The sequence below is a fragment of the Lepus europaeus genome, chromosome 18 (assembly GCF_033115175.1).
Source record: "Lepus europaeus isolate LE1 chromosome 18, mLepTim1.pri, whole genome shotgun sequence".
NCBI lineage: Eukaryota > Metazoa > Chordata > Mammalia > Lagomorpha > Leporidae > Lepus > Lepus europaeus.
The window spans coordinates 22,976,991-22,990,930 of record NC_084844.1 but is presented as its reverse complement, the minus strand read 5'-3'; the positions used below and the strand labels follow the sequence as shown (position 1 = coordinate 22,990,930).

The 13,940-nt window shown below is 59.6% G+C and overlaps 1 protein-coding gene and 2 non-coding genes across 4 annotated transcripts in view; all 3 read right to left on the bottom strand.

Annotated features, from left to right (window-relative positions):
- Nucleotides 1–11,066, bottom strand: part of PLXDC1 (plexin domain containing 1) — a 40,126-nt gene extending 29,060 nt beyond the window's left edge. For both annotated transcript variants that reach the window (XM_062215992.1, XM_062215993.1), the window contains exons 1-2: nucleotides 10,985–11,066; nucleotides 4,209–4,387 (exon numbers count right to left, since the gene is read on the bottom strand). In XM_062215992.1, the coding sequence (XP_062071976.1) occupies nucleotides 4,209–4,387; nucleotides 10,985–11,060 (255 nt within the window). In that variant the 5' untranslated portion in view covers nucleotides 11,061–11,066. The remainder of the gene's footprint in view (nucleotides 1–4,208; nucleotides 4,388–10,984) is intronic.
- A 1,813-nt stretch (nucleotides 11,067–12,879) lies between these two features.
- On the bottom strand, nucleotides 12,880–12,951 carry TRNAC-GCA (transfer RNA cysteine (anticodon GCA)). Its single transcript has one exon. It is a non-coding gene; the product is annotated as a tRNA-Cys (tRNA).
- Nucleotides 12,952–13,193: 242 nt separating this feature from the next.
- Nucleotides 13,194–13,265, bottom strand: TRNAC-GCA (transfer RNA cysteine (anticodon GCA)). The gene has a single exon. It is a non-coding gene; the product is annotated as a tRNA-Cys (tRNA).
- Nucleotides 13,266–13,940: the final 675 nt, after the last annotated feature.

The window sequence follows — 13,940 nt, the reverse complement described above, 5'->3', positions numbered from 1 at the left end:
CGGCTCCCTGCTAATGTGCCTGGGGAGAAAAGTGGAAGATGGCCCCAGTGCTTGGGCCCCCATACCCACGTGGGAGACCCAGAAGAAGCTCCTGGCTCCTTCAGCAGATGGGAGGTCACTCTCTGTGTCTCCCTCTCTCTCTGTAACTCAGCCTTCCAAATACATTTAAAAAATAAATCTTAAAAAAAATCAGACGGTAACACATGTTGGCAATGAGGAGGAGAAACTGGAAGGAACTGTGACCTGCAGCTGGGGAGAATGTGAACCGGCTTAGTCACTCTGGCAAACAAGGCGGTGGCAGGATGCTCCCACGACCCAGCAGCCCCCCCTAGGCGGGCCTCCAGAGCCCGCAGAATTGACAGCAGGCTCTCAAACCAGTCGGTTCACACCGTGTTCACAGCCGCACTGTGCCCACCAGACAGCCACCAGGAAAGGAACAGGGAACCCGTGGGAATCGATTCAGCCACACACACCGCAGGGGGAAGACCAGCCAGGGAGGGTCTGGCCACAGCTGTATGATTCCAGTGACCCTTCCTAGGACAGGTGACACTGGAGCATTGGGAATGCAGTTTCGGTACACACACACATTCAGAGCCGGGAGCGAGCGCCTGGGGGTGTGCATCTCCCTCCGGGGCTCGCGGTGGCGCCCCTTTCCTCCGTGGGCTTCCACTCCACCATCCCACCCAGCTGTCCTGCTCCTCAGTCCTCCAGGATGCGGAAGACAGAGCCGAACGGGACGCGAGTGGGCAGCCCCTGCAGGGCCACCCCAGGGCTTGGATCAGGGTGAGGTGAGGGCGGCACGCACTTCATTCACAACACATACAACGGAGCCAAAACACGGAGGAAGGCACAAAGACGTTGTAATGCAACATTTTAAAGGCAAATTTGAAATGACTGTCAAAAAAGATGATACGTTGATAAACAAAATACCGACGTTTTAAATAAAGAAAGGAGCAGGGCCAGTGTGGTGCAGCAAGCTGGGCTGCTGCTTGCAATGCAGCCACGTGCGTGGCTTCGAGTCCTGCCTCCGTTTCCCATCCACATTCCTGCAAATGCAGACCCTGGGAGGCAGCTGGAGATGGCTCCGGTGTTTGGGAAGTGGACCAGCAGATAGAAGGTGTCTCTCTGCCTCTCCTTCTCTCTTGCTAACACTGATTTTCAAATAAAATCAGAGTTACACACACACACACACACACACACAGAGAGAGAGAGAGAGAGAGAGAGAGAGAGTGAGGTCTTCCATATGCTGGTTCACTCCCCAATTGGCCACAATGGCCAGAGCTGTGACAATCCGAAGCCAGGAGCCAGGAACTTCTTCCGGGTCTCCCACATGGGTACTGGGGCCCAGGGACTTGGGCCATCTTCCACTGCTTTCCCGGGCCGTAGCAGAGAGCTGGATCAGAAGTGGAGCAGCTGGGGCCGATGCTGCGGCTCACTAGGCTAATTCTCCACCTGTGGCGCCGGCACCCCGGGGTTCTAGTCCTGGTTGGGGCACCGGATTCTGTCCTGGTTGCTCCTCTTCCAGTCCAGCTCTCTGCTGTGGCCCGGGAAGGCAGTGGAGGATGGCCCAAGTGCTTGGGCCCTGCACCTGCATGGGAGACCAGGAGGAGGTGCCTGGCTCTTGGCTTCGGATCGGCGCAGTGTGAGCAGCCATTTAGGGGGTAAACCAACGGAAAAAGGAAGACCTTTCTCTCTGTCTCTCTCTCTGTATCTAACTCTGCCTGTCAAAAAAAAAAAAAGTGGACCAGCCAGGACTCGAACCGGAGCCCGCATGGGATGCTGGACCGGAGCCCATATGGGATGCTGGCACTGCGCTGCCACAGTGCAAAGTCATTTCAGAGCTTGAGGTACAAGGCAAAATCAGCAACAAAGATGAAGAGGGCAAAAACAAATTGAAAAACTTTGGCCATCCTCAGAGAGAGATCTTTCACTCACAACACAAGAACAGGTTAAAAAAGAAAATAATCAGAATAATAGAGTTCTTTAAAATGAACAATACAGTAGTAGAAATAGAAAGTGGAACAACAATAACAAACAAATAAATAAGCAAAAAAAAAAAAAGGAGAAAAAACGGACGATGGAAGTGAGAAGAAAATTCAAGGATAATTGCAGACACAGTGTTTCTTGGAGAGAAATCGTAGGAAGGAAAGGCGATGGGAGGCAGAAAAGCATCATAGAAATCAAGCAGGGGCCAGTGTGGCGCCGCAGGCTTGAGTCCTAGCTGCTCTGCTTCCGATCCAGCTCCCTGCTGATGTGCCCGGGCAGGCAGCAGAGAATTTCTCGGGTACTTGGGCTCCTGCCACTCATGTGAGAGACCCGGATGGAGCTCCTGGCTACTGGCTTCAGCCCAGCCCAGCCTCAGCAGTTGAGGCCATTCAGGGAACACACCAGTGGATGGAAGCTCTCTCTCTCTTTCTATAATTTTGCCTTCCAAATACATAAAATATATCTTTAAAAAAAAAAAAAAAAGAAAAGAATTTCCAGAACCAGTGGAGGTGTCTCCAGACTGAAACACAGTCCTTGGATACCCAGTACGGGCAAAGGCATGGAGCCAGTGTGAGTTAAGAGCACAGGGAAAGGGGGGGGGGGGCACGGAGCACCTTGAACGCTTCCAGAAGGGGGTGGGGGTGGGGGTGGGTGGGTACAAAGGTCGGGAACAAGAACACCAAACCTCTACACGATGACACCGGAAGAGAATGGCAAGGCTTCAAACTTCTGAAGGAAGCGTATTTTTAACCTCGAGTTCTATATTCAGCCAAACCATCCATCAAATGGATGACAGACCAAAGGCATCTTCAGAGGCGCAGGTACCCAAGAGACGCGGCCCCCTGTGCGTGCCGCCTCAGGAGGCCACACAAACAAAGGGTGCGGCAGACACGGAAGACTCAAGGTCAAGGGAACAAGGCAGCCCCAAGGGAGAGAGACGACAGACCAAGGTTCCAAGGACGAAGGGGAAGGGAGGGCAGGCGGCCCAGGCTGGAGGAGAGGCTAGGCGGGGGGAAAGAGAACTGACCCAGAGCACCCAGGAACCTCAGCTGGAAGGCAGCGGGTGATGTGCAAGACAACGCAGCCACGTAAGGACGGCCAATTAAGTGTGTGGGGTGGGGTGGGCTGGGGGAGTGGCAAGGGAAAACAAAACTTATCCCAGACACAGTGACACCTGCTTGTGGTGCACGGGACTTGTGCGACAGAAAACGGAGTGTGTGGACTGAGCACAAAGAGCCCAGGGAAGCCTTGGGGGGCTCGGGGGCCGGGCAGAGCAGCCAGAGCTCCACTTGCCATGACGGGGGTCCCCAGACAACCCTGCACCCCACGATCACGACCATGAGGCAGCGGGTAGGCAAATTACTTGGAAATAAGGAAGTGAGGCCGAGAGGACTTCTCAAGGGCACGGCACGGCTGCGGAAGGAGCCGGGATGGAAAGGGGGCGGGACTGCGTCCTTGTACTCAGCACTGTTTGGTCTTTTCCTTACGTGAAAGACAGAGTTACAGAGGCTGGAGGGAGGGGATATCTTCCATCCTCTGGGTCCCCAGATGCCCAAAACAGCTGGGGCTGGCCTAGGCTAAAGCCAGGAGCCAGGACTCCATCCGGGTCTCCCACGGGTGTAGCAGGAATGCAAGCACTTGGGCCATCCTCCACTGCCTCCCAGGGTTGCATTAGCCAGAAGCTGGATCGGAAACGGATTAGCTGAGTCTCGAGGTTGGCACTTGGATATGGGATGTGGGTGTCCCAAGTGGGAGCTTAATGCTCACCTCACTGTGTGACCTCATTGACCTTTGGCATGGACTTTTTAAAGAAAACGTACATGGAAACAAAGAGATAGGGGGCCAGTGTTGTGGCATAGCAAGAAAAGCCACCGCCTGTGATGCCGGCATCCCATATTGGTGCCAGTTTGTGTCCCAGCTGCTCCACTTCTGATCCAGCTCCTTGCTAATGCACTTGGGAAAGCATCAGAGGATGGCCCAAGTGCTTGGGCCTCTGCCACCCACATGGAAGACTTGGATGAAGCTCCTGGCTCCCCACTGTGACCATATGGGGAGTAAACCCAGGGACCCAGCCTCCCAGGACAGCACCTCCTCCAGGCTCCTGGGATCCCTCTCTACTCTGACCACCAGGGCCAGCTCCAAAGCATGCATGACTTGCTGGCAGGACAGGTGCACACCGGGCACCTGGCACGACCCCCCCACACCCCGTGTTTGGAACTCACCACCACCCTGGTGCTGTTGTCTGGCAGTGTGTCGATGGCCAGGGTACCCCCACCCAGGTCCTGGCTCAGCTGGGTCCTGTGTGACCCTGACACCTGTGCAGGGCTCTCTCGGGTTCTCTGATTCCAGCCCTGCGTGGTCTCCTTGGCAGCCCATCCAGAGCCTTGACCTTCACTGTGACCTGGGGGGAGAGAACAGAAACTGAGCGCAGAGTGGAGAACTGGGAGGGGGAGCCAGCCCGCTTACTCTGCAGAGGCCGGGACCCGTGCCCTCACCACCTTGGGGACGCCTGGGCACCGGGGCAGGAGATGCCCCACATATGCTGAGAGCAGGAGACCGGCCTCAGAGCGGAGTCAGCCATGGCGGGGGATGGAGGGAGGGGGTCTCAAGGCCAGATTGGTCTCCTCCGGGGTGATCACTGTCAACCTCAGCACTGGAATCACCCAGAGCTTTAGAGGCCCTGACACATGGACCCCACCCTGGAGAAGTGATGCAATCGCTCTATGGTACGGCCTGGGCGGTTTGTTTCTTAAAAGACCCCCAGGGGAAATTTTGAGAAAGCCTGGACTTAGTGAGCTCTGCGACTGAGAGACGCTGCTCTAGAACCTCCCAAACCAGTTCCTTATTTCTCCGCCAGAAATGGCAGCAGCCCTATTGTGCTGGGTCTCCCATAGCAGGGAGCTGGATCAGAAGGGAAGAAGCCGGGGCTGGAACCGGGGCTCGTGCAGGATGCTGACATCATGTCACAGTGGTTCATTGCCATTTTGGACAGGATAATTCTCCACCCCCTGCCCCAAATTTTTAAAATGGTGGCAAAATACACATAAAATTTACCCTTAACCATTTATGAGTGTACAGTTCAGTGGTATTAAATATCTAAGTGGACTCACACAGGACTGGTCTTTTTGTGACTGTCTAGTTTATGTGAGATGTGCCTTCAAGGTTCACCCCTATGGTAGGCAATGGTAGAGTCCCCTTTCCTTTTCAGGGCTGAATAGTATTCCATCATGCACACAACATGATGCTTATCAATTAGTCATTTTACCTACTGTAAACAATACAGTGAAAAGCACAGGTGTACAATTATCTCTCTGAGGCTCTGCTTTCAGTTCTTTTGAATGGGTACCCAGAAGTGGAACTGCTGAGTCACAGGGTCGTTCTGTGACTTTGAGGTGAACTTAACTTAACTTTGAGGTGAACTGACTGCTGCATTAGTTCACACCCCCCACTGACAGTGCACAAAAGTTAGAGTTGTTCCACATCCTCACCAACACTGGTTATTTTGCTTTTCTTTTTTTAGGATTGATTTATTGACTTGAAAGGCAGAGTGACAGAGAGAGAAAGAAAGAGAGAGACCCAGATCTTGCATCCATTGGTTCATTCCCCCAAGGGCTGGACCAGGCAGAAGCTAAGAGCCGGGAACTCCATCCTGGTCTCCCACAGGGGTGGCTGCGACCTAAGGACTTGGGCCATCTTCGATTGTTTCCCCAGGCACGTCAGCAGGGAGCCGGATCAGAAGAGGAGCAGCTGGGACTGGAATGGGCAGTCCCACATGGGCCGGCATTGCAGGCGGCGGCTCGCCCGCTGAGCCACACGCCAGCCCTCGGTATAGTCTTCATTTGCACTCCCCTGACTAGCAGTGATGGGAGCGCGTCTCCAGGGTTTAATGTACATCTCTTTGGAGAAATGTCTACCTCAGTCTTTTGCCTGTCTTTCACCTGGGTGGTTCTTGTTGGATCATCATTTGTTGGGGCTGGGGTGCTACCCTGCACACTTAGCATCCTTGGGCTGTACCCACAACAGAGGCCAGAAGTACTTGCCCCTGACCCGCAGGCCACCGCAGAGTCCTAGTCCCAGCCTTGGGTCTGCTCCAGTTGAAAAATGTACCGGATGGGGCCAGCGCTGTGGCGCAGTGGGTTAAAGCCCTGGCCCGAAGCCCGGGCATTCCATATAGGCGCCGGTTCAAGACCCAGCTGCTCCTCTTCCAATCCAGCTCTCTGCTATGGCTTGGGAAAACAATCAAAGATGGCCCAAGTCCTTGTGGGGGGAGACCCAGAAGAAGCTCCTGGCTCCTGGTTTCAGATCAGCACCGGCCGTTGTGGCCATTTGGGGAGTGAACCAGCGGATGGAAGACCTCTCTCTCTCTCTCTGCCTCTCCTCTCTCTGTGTAACTCTGACTTTCAAATAAAGTAAATCTTAAAAAAAAAAAAAAAGTCTCCGAGGGTGTTTGGTGTTTGTGTGGGGGTTAAGCCAATGCCTAGGACACCACACCGCATCCCGTGACAGAGTGCCCGAGCCTGAGGCCCGGCTGTGCTGGGTCCCAGCCTCCTGCTGACGTGCACCCCGGGGGAGGGTCCCTGCCATCCACAGGGAAGGCCTCCACTGAGTCTGGCCTGGCCAAGCCCTTGCTGTTGGGAGAGGAAAGTGTCTCCAAACACTGCCAAATAAATCCTGGGGACAAAACCGCCGCCTCCCTGAGCCCACCGGGAAGCACTGTTGGAGTCCACTGCCACCCTCGAACACCCGAGCGGGTCCCTTTCCCCACCGGACAAGGGCCCAGCTGTCATCCAGGACACAGGCAGGTTGCATCGTCTCCAGTCGGCGAGCGGCAGCCGGGGCTACGCTCACTGAGAAGAGTCCTAAGCCCCCATGTCCGATGAGCAGGAAAGACTGTCGTGGTCGGCGCCTGCCACAGGCACAGGACGGCAACGTGGTCCCACACGAGCCGTGCAGCGGCCGGCCCAGACGCCACTTCCTCCAGGCTGCTAAATGAATTCTAAGCGACTCAGGCACCGTCCTTTTCCATCTTAGAAAGACCCACATCCCAAGAGCTGTGCCCTGGATTGTCGTTCTGATTGCCACACTTTCTGGGCACGCGGAGCTTCTCCGTGGGACACAGATCACGAGACGGGTAGAGCAGACAGTCTCCACTTGGACTTTCATCAGATTTTGGGCCCACTCTGTCACGGTCCTCCTCGGCCTCTGCCTGGGCCCAGCCCAGTCCCCGGAGGCCCTGGACGTGCACCCACAGGTACCACTGTGTGCCTGTGTCCTGGCCAGACTTGAGTTCCCCCGGGATTCTCTCCACTCCCTTCAAACGTACAGTGCCTGGCGAACAGCAGGCTCTAATCACCGCACACTGACAGAGCACCCGGTGCTGGGGTAACTCTCGGAGGCAGCGAGGACAGAGGTTGGGACAAGGCTTGTCCAGGACAGGCCCGGGGCTCCGTTTCGTCATTAGACATTTTATCCAATTAAGTCATCCTTGGCAGCTGGAGCCTCTCACGCCTCTGCCCCTAATTGCAACCAGATGCTCCTGGAGAACACGGGAGAGGGTAGTCTCCAACCCCCTCCCCAGGGTGCCTACCGGCTGCCCACCAATGGCCCCGAGCCCAGAGCCGGGAAGGCAGCCTACCTACGGATCAGACCTCACGCCAGAGCTGTCGTGCGCTCTCGCGCCGGGACCATGGCTGCCTGGGAGACAGGACTATTTGTGCTGGGGCCACCCCTCCTCCCCCACACACCGGGTCCCCCTGCAAGCAGCCAGGGCCTGGCAGGAGCCCGAGCAGGGAAGCAGAGGTTGTGGAAGGACTCAGCCAGCTCAGACTGGGGTGCCGCAGGCGTGTAGCCATCTCAGACCGGAACCTGAGGCCACAGGGCCGCCTAGGGGAGGCCCTAAGGCGCCCGCAGCAGGCAGGAGGGGGAGCCCAGGACCGGGGTGGTCAAGGAGGAGACACTGGGGTTTGCCTGCCACCCAGAAGCTGTGAGACACGGGACCCATCCGCTTACCTCCCTAAGCCCCAACTTCCTCATGACCACAATGGGGCTGCAATCACGGCTGCCCACGGCACAGGCTGCCGTGAGCATCGAGTGAGGACCCAAAGGAGGTTTTAAGAAGCCAGGGCTCAGCGCCAGCATCAAACACAGGGAGTTCAGGAAAGAGGGCAGGAGGAGAGACAGAGGGAGACGTGGAGGAACAGGCCCCACCCTGGCCCGGCCCTGACTCTCGCCCTCCAGCCTAAGCCATATCTGCTTCCCCTCCCCCCCCCCCCAGCAGAGAACCCAGCTGCTGCCCAGGTGCCTGTGTGGGGCTCCTGAAAACCTGGCCCTCCCCCCCTTATGCCACACCCACCTGCCCCCTCCGCCTCCCACTGGAGGGCTCCATGCTCCTGGCACACCTGGACGCTCAAGAGTGTCCACCTGTCTGTGACACAAGGGGCTTCCAGAACACAGACTGATGGTTCACGCATTCATTCGGTCAATCATGGCTCCCAGTAGTGGACAGTTCAGTGGGCAGTCATATACTAATGGTGGTAATGAACATGAGGGCTAAGTCACTGTACATACAACAACCGATTTAATCCCCATGATCACCTGATGGCATCCTTCCTAGTTTTAGATCCCCATCATGAATGGGGAAACTGAGGCACGAAGACACAAAGGCACCGGCCAAGGTCTCATGACCAGTCCATGGCAGGACTCGACTTCAGGTGAGCTGAACCACAGCCAGGCACTCGGGGGTGACCAGCAGTGCCCACGGCAGTGGGGAGCCCCAGGCATCTATAAATGGGGATGACGAAACCGCCACTTGGTTTGAGTCCTTAGCCAAAGAAGGTACACTGAGCATGCGCAAGGTCACCTGGCCCCGCCGTGGGCTTCTCACGAGGACTGACTTTCCAGGGGACCCCGGGAAGGCGCCAGACGCTCAGCTGAAGCCCTGCCTCCTAATTACAGGGCAGGCTCCCACTCCCACACGGAGGACCCTAGCCTGGGGCACAAGGAGGCAGGGCGGGGAGGAGAGAAGTCGGCTGGGAGAAGTCGGTTGTCTGTGTTTTCCCCCTGAAGGGACAGTCTGGGGTCTGGGACCCCTCCGAGTGCCTCAGTTGCTCACTCACTCATTCATTGATTCATTGAGAACCCGCCTGTGTGCCAGGCCCTGGGTGCTGGGTCGGGGAGAGCACCCGGAGCAGGCACGCAAGCCCAGTCGGCTCGGTGGCACACACAGGGCAAGCAAGGTGCAAGCAGGACCCGGTGCGATGGTGGCGAGCGCTAGGAAGTGTGTAGGACACACCCAAGGGCTGGGGCTGGGGCTGCTCGGGACAGAGCCATCAGGCTGGCTTCTCGGAGGAGGGGACCCTTGAGCTGACCCTTGTGAACCCGAGGGGCCGGCTGCAGGGTGGGGAGGGGCCGTCTGGTGACCAGGGAGAGGAACACCAATTTTAGGGTCAGTCTGTTAAGAGGTCCCCACCGGGCAAGGAGGAAGCTGGAAGCAGAGCCGTGGCGCAGGGGCCTTGGAGACCCCGGAGACAATCTGGTCCAACTTCCCATCTCGCAGAAGGGAAACCAAGGCTTGGAGAAAGCAGGAAGCGGGCAGGGGCACTGGCCTCTCCCCCCACTCCCATGCAGGACACCGCCAGCTGCTTCTTGCTTCTACCTCTGTTCCAGGGGCCTCCGGCTCCCCCAGGCCAGACCCTCAGTGCCCCCCGCCCAAAGGCCATCTTCCTGTCTGTCCATCTCTCTCTCTGCTGCCTATCTTTGGGGCACACACCTCTCCTGCTCCCGTTCTAACAATGGATGAAGGCTCAAGGCTCTGCCAGACAAGCCCACGCGCCCCAAGGCAAGGGAGGTCCCAGTTACCTCCCAGGCCCCCACCCGCCGGGAGGACCCCTGGCCACCGTCTTCCAGCCCCTCCTTGCTACCAGTGACCCCCCCTTCCCAACCTTCTCATGGTTCACCCACCCGTCAGCTCACACCCCTCCCTCAACCCAGTCACGCCCACCAGTCAATCACACCCACCAGTAATTTCATGACCAAAAATCTCAAATGTTGCTAACAGCCTCGCTTTAGAAGTGCAGAAATAAGCCCAGAAAGGGAAAGTAACTTGCCCGAGGTCACACAGCAGCTGAGACGGTAGGACCAGAAGCCAAGGCTGCACCAGCAGTTTCCACTGCTCTCTGCCCTCAGGTCCACCATCAGCCCCTTGCCCTCCCACCCCCACACACGCTTCTCAACAGGAAGCCAGGCTGTCTCCGCTACCCCGAGCCTGAGCCCGCACACCCTGGAGACACAGCAGCCCCCTGACCAGTACCTCCTTCGGCCATCGGAGGAGCGCCCGGGGCAGCCAGGCCCGGGTCTGTCTCCCCACTTCTCTCTGCCAAGGGCCTGGCTGCAGAGTACCCCTCTCCCCCACTCCAGAGAAAGTCTGGGCGCAGAGAACGTGGTGTTAACAAGGGTCCTCCTACAACACGAGGGATCTGGGCCGGTCCCAGAGGAGACTCCCGGCTGGAAGGCTGGTTGTGGAGAGCTGCCGCGGAAGGGGGGGGGGGGTACGCGGAATGCGCATCTCCAGGCTCAGGGGCTCCAGACCAAAGGCCCCCAGGGCAGAGCAGAGGGGACGGCTGGACGGTGGGTGCCAGCGGCGGGAGGAGCGGCAAGTCGCTGCCTCCTGGGCCCACAGCCTCTCCACGGCGAGGCGGACCCTATATGCCCTAGCCAGGCAGACACGCGGGGTCTGCACCACCCCCCTGGCTGCTCCCACTCAGCCCCCAAATCTGACTCAGGAGCGGCCCGGGTCCTCCGCTGAGGGGGGGTGGAAGAGCAGGGAAGAGGCAGAAAGAGTCAAAGCCTCCGCCTTCAAGGGCAGCGCGGGGTCCCTGCCCACGCACCCGCAGCGCCTGGCCTCTCCCGGCCAGCCTGTTCCCTTACGCTCAAGCCCATACCTGCCGGCCTGCCTCTTCCCGCCCCCTGGCCCACCCCGGCCAACTTCAGCCGGTCCTACCTGCTCCGGGCTGGGGGCTCAGCGCCCGGGCAGCCCCCCTGAGCACCAGCACTAGGAGCCAGAGGTCGCCCCGCATGGTGGGTGCCAGGACCCGCCCCCGGCCCGCTCGCTGCCCCGGCCCTGGCTGGCGCGGCGCGGCCCCCGGGACGGGAGGGCGGAGGGGAGCGAGGCGATGGGCGGCGGAGCGCGGGGCCCGACGAGCGGGCGGCGGCGGCGAGCGGGTGAGGTGCGGCGGCGGCGGCCGCGGGGAAGGGCTGGGGGGCGGGGGCTGGGCGGGGCAGGGGCGCGGCGCTGCGGGAGCCCCCCCCCACCGCGAGCCGGAGGCGGAGACAGGGCGGGGGTGGGCCGGGAGACCCCCTCGACAGCATCAGCCGGCCCCCACCCGCACTTAGCCCTTGCCTCATTCCCTCCCCCCCGCACCTTCCGGGGGTGTAGGGGGGGAAGCCGGGGTCCCGGGCCGCGGGAAGGCACCGGCGCCCCTTGCTGGGCCGTGGGCTCCCGCCGTCCCCGCTCGTCCGCGCCGCGCCACGCCACTTTCTGGGCGGTCCCTCGCAGTTCTGCCCCGCAGGAATCTCCCCTTGCACCCCAAGACCTCCGCGCCTCTTCCCCGCAGAGGCCCGCCCCCTCCCGCGGCTGCCCCCCACTTGGTGCCCCCGCGTGTCCGTCTAACTCGCCTTCCTGTCTGCGGCGCTCGCCTAGGCAGGGGCCCGGGTCTCCCCCAAGGTAATCGAAGCACCCTCCCCCCGGGGGACCCCAGGCCACCCCGGAGCGAGGACGTCCTCGCCCCACCTGCCACCGCCTACAACAGGCTCTGGGGAGACAGCATCTCTTTTTCCGAAACTTCCAGGACAGAATAAAAATACCCCAAATGTAGGCGACTTCATAGACAGCAGGGAATCAGGTCAGGACGCGAAGGCGCCTCTTCCCCGCCCTGGCCTACTTGGGGCGAAGGCGAGGAGCTGGGGCGCTGGCAGAGGGGCGCCGGGCGCCCTGGCTTCCGCGGGGCTGGGGCCCCGGGTTAGGAAAGTCGCCCCGGGAGAGCAGCCCGAAGGAGGCACCGGGGTGGGCACGGGAGAGGGCGCCGGGGGGCTGGAAGAGGCCGGTTCCCGGGCGCAGAGGTCAAAAAGGGGGCTAAGAACGGGGGACGCCCCGATCTCGCAGAGCCCCAGGGCCCCAGGGCCCGCCTCCTCCAGCGCTCCAGCCTCCACCCTCGCACCGCCCGCAGGACGAGGCGAGGCCTGGCCGCGAAGTTCCCCAAGTCCGTCTTCTGCCCCAGCCCGGCGGAGCCGGGAACGGGCTGCGGGCGGCGGCGGCGGCCTCCTGCTGCCCTCCAGCGGCCGCGTGGCGAAGCTGCAGCGCCCGCGTTCGGCCGTTTTCCTCGCGTGTCCGGGCCCGCACCCGCTGTCTCCCCTACCAAGTCTTGGTGCCCTCCTTCCCGAAGGTCAAGGTAAAAGAGGTCGCAGGCTGGAACTCCACGCCGGTGCCGCGCGGGTTGTCTCACAGGGTCTCTTAATCAGGGCTCAGGCTGGAGCAGCAGCTGCTTGGAAACACTAGAAGCAAATGATGTGCGGGTGCGTTTGTTAAAAAAGGCCAGCCTCTGGAACGTGAGCGCCCCGAGAATCGCCTGGGGGGGGGCTTGTTTAAAGAGTTCCGGGCCCCCCGCCCCGCGTTTCTAGGGCGCTAGGCCGGGGCGGGGAATTTGCCCAGGCCACTCTGCGGACCCGAGGCCACATTTTCTTGCACGGCCACATCGCACCTCTTCTGCTCAGGCAGGCGACGAAGGACATGTTAAAGTGTAGGGGAAGAAAAAGAGACACTCTCAGAAAACTGTTCAGAATGAGAAGGTGGGGGACCACAGGTTTAAAAAAGAAAACGCATGTTTCAAAACACCGAGTAGGGGGCACCCGGATTTGAACCGGGGACCTCTTGATCTGCAGTCAAATGCTCTACCACTGAGCTATACCCCCTCTGCCGGTGGCTTTGCGCAGGTGGCCTCTTAGTGTGTCTCTCACGCAGGCGCGGAGCCGAAGAACGTCATCTGGGCTGCGGGAGGGAAACGGCTTGGATCCAGCCTTCGGGCACTTGCTCCGCTCTGCTCACGCTTGCACATACTCGAGTGAACCCGCCTGCAAAACGCTGGGAAGGGGCTCCAGCTCCGGCCGTGCTCGGGAGAGCACCAGGGGAGTAAAACAGGAGACCCGAGTCAGAGAGGGGGCACCCGGATTTGAACCGGGGACCTCTTGATCTGCAGTCAAATGCTCTACCACTGAGCTATACCCCCACCGCGGTGGCTGGGCCTCATTACAATTCCTTTCCATGGTGGAAGGGCGGGGGCGGCTTCTTCCCCGAGCATTTCTGGTCAGAAGGTTCCGTCTGGATCAGCTAAGAGAAAGGAAGGGCACGCGGTGGGGACGACCGCGGGCCGAGGGGCTCCGCCATCGCCACAGCTCAGAACCGCACGCCTAAGGAACCCTTCCGTATCTGTGCCCAGACTCCCCGCACGTCCACGCCTGGCGTGGGAGGGGGCGAGACCCCTCGTGCCCGGGGCCATTCCGGATCCTGACGGCGAACAGCACTGCTTCCCGGGCGCAGGTGAGCGGCCCGGCCTCCGGCTCTAGGCAGATCAGACTGATTTCCATGCCCCTGGACCCCTCCCCTCCTCCAGGGGTTCGTATCAGATCAGCAGCTCCTAGCGCAGCTGGCACCAACCGGTGCCCTCCAGGGTGGCAGAGACCTGCATCCCCTAGCCGGATGGACCCTGGAGGGAGCTCCATTTCCAAGATGGGTTTTGCCAAGAACTTTACACAAAACCCAAAAGCTACTCTCAGAAGCAGGCCAAGACGAGAGCTGAATGGTTTTCAATGGCATTTATTACACTTTCGTAAAAGTCCAAATGCAATTCTATAAAAGAAAAAATCATTACGCAAAGACAAAAGCAGCAAGCCCTATCGGGATT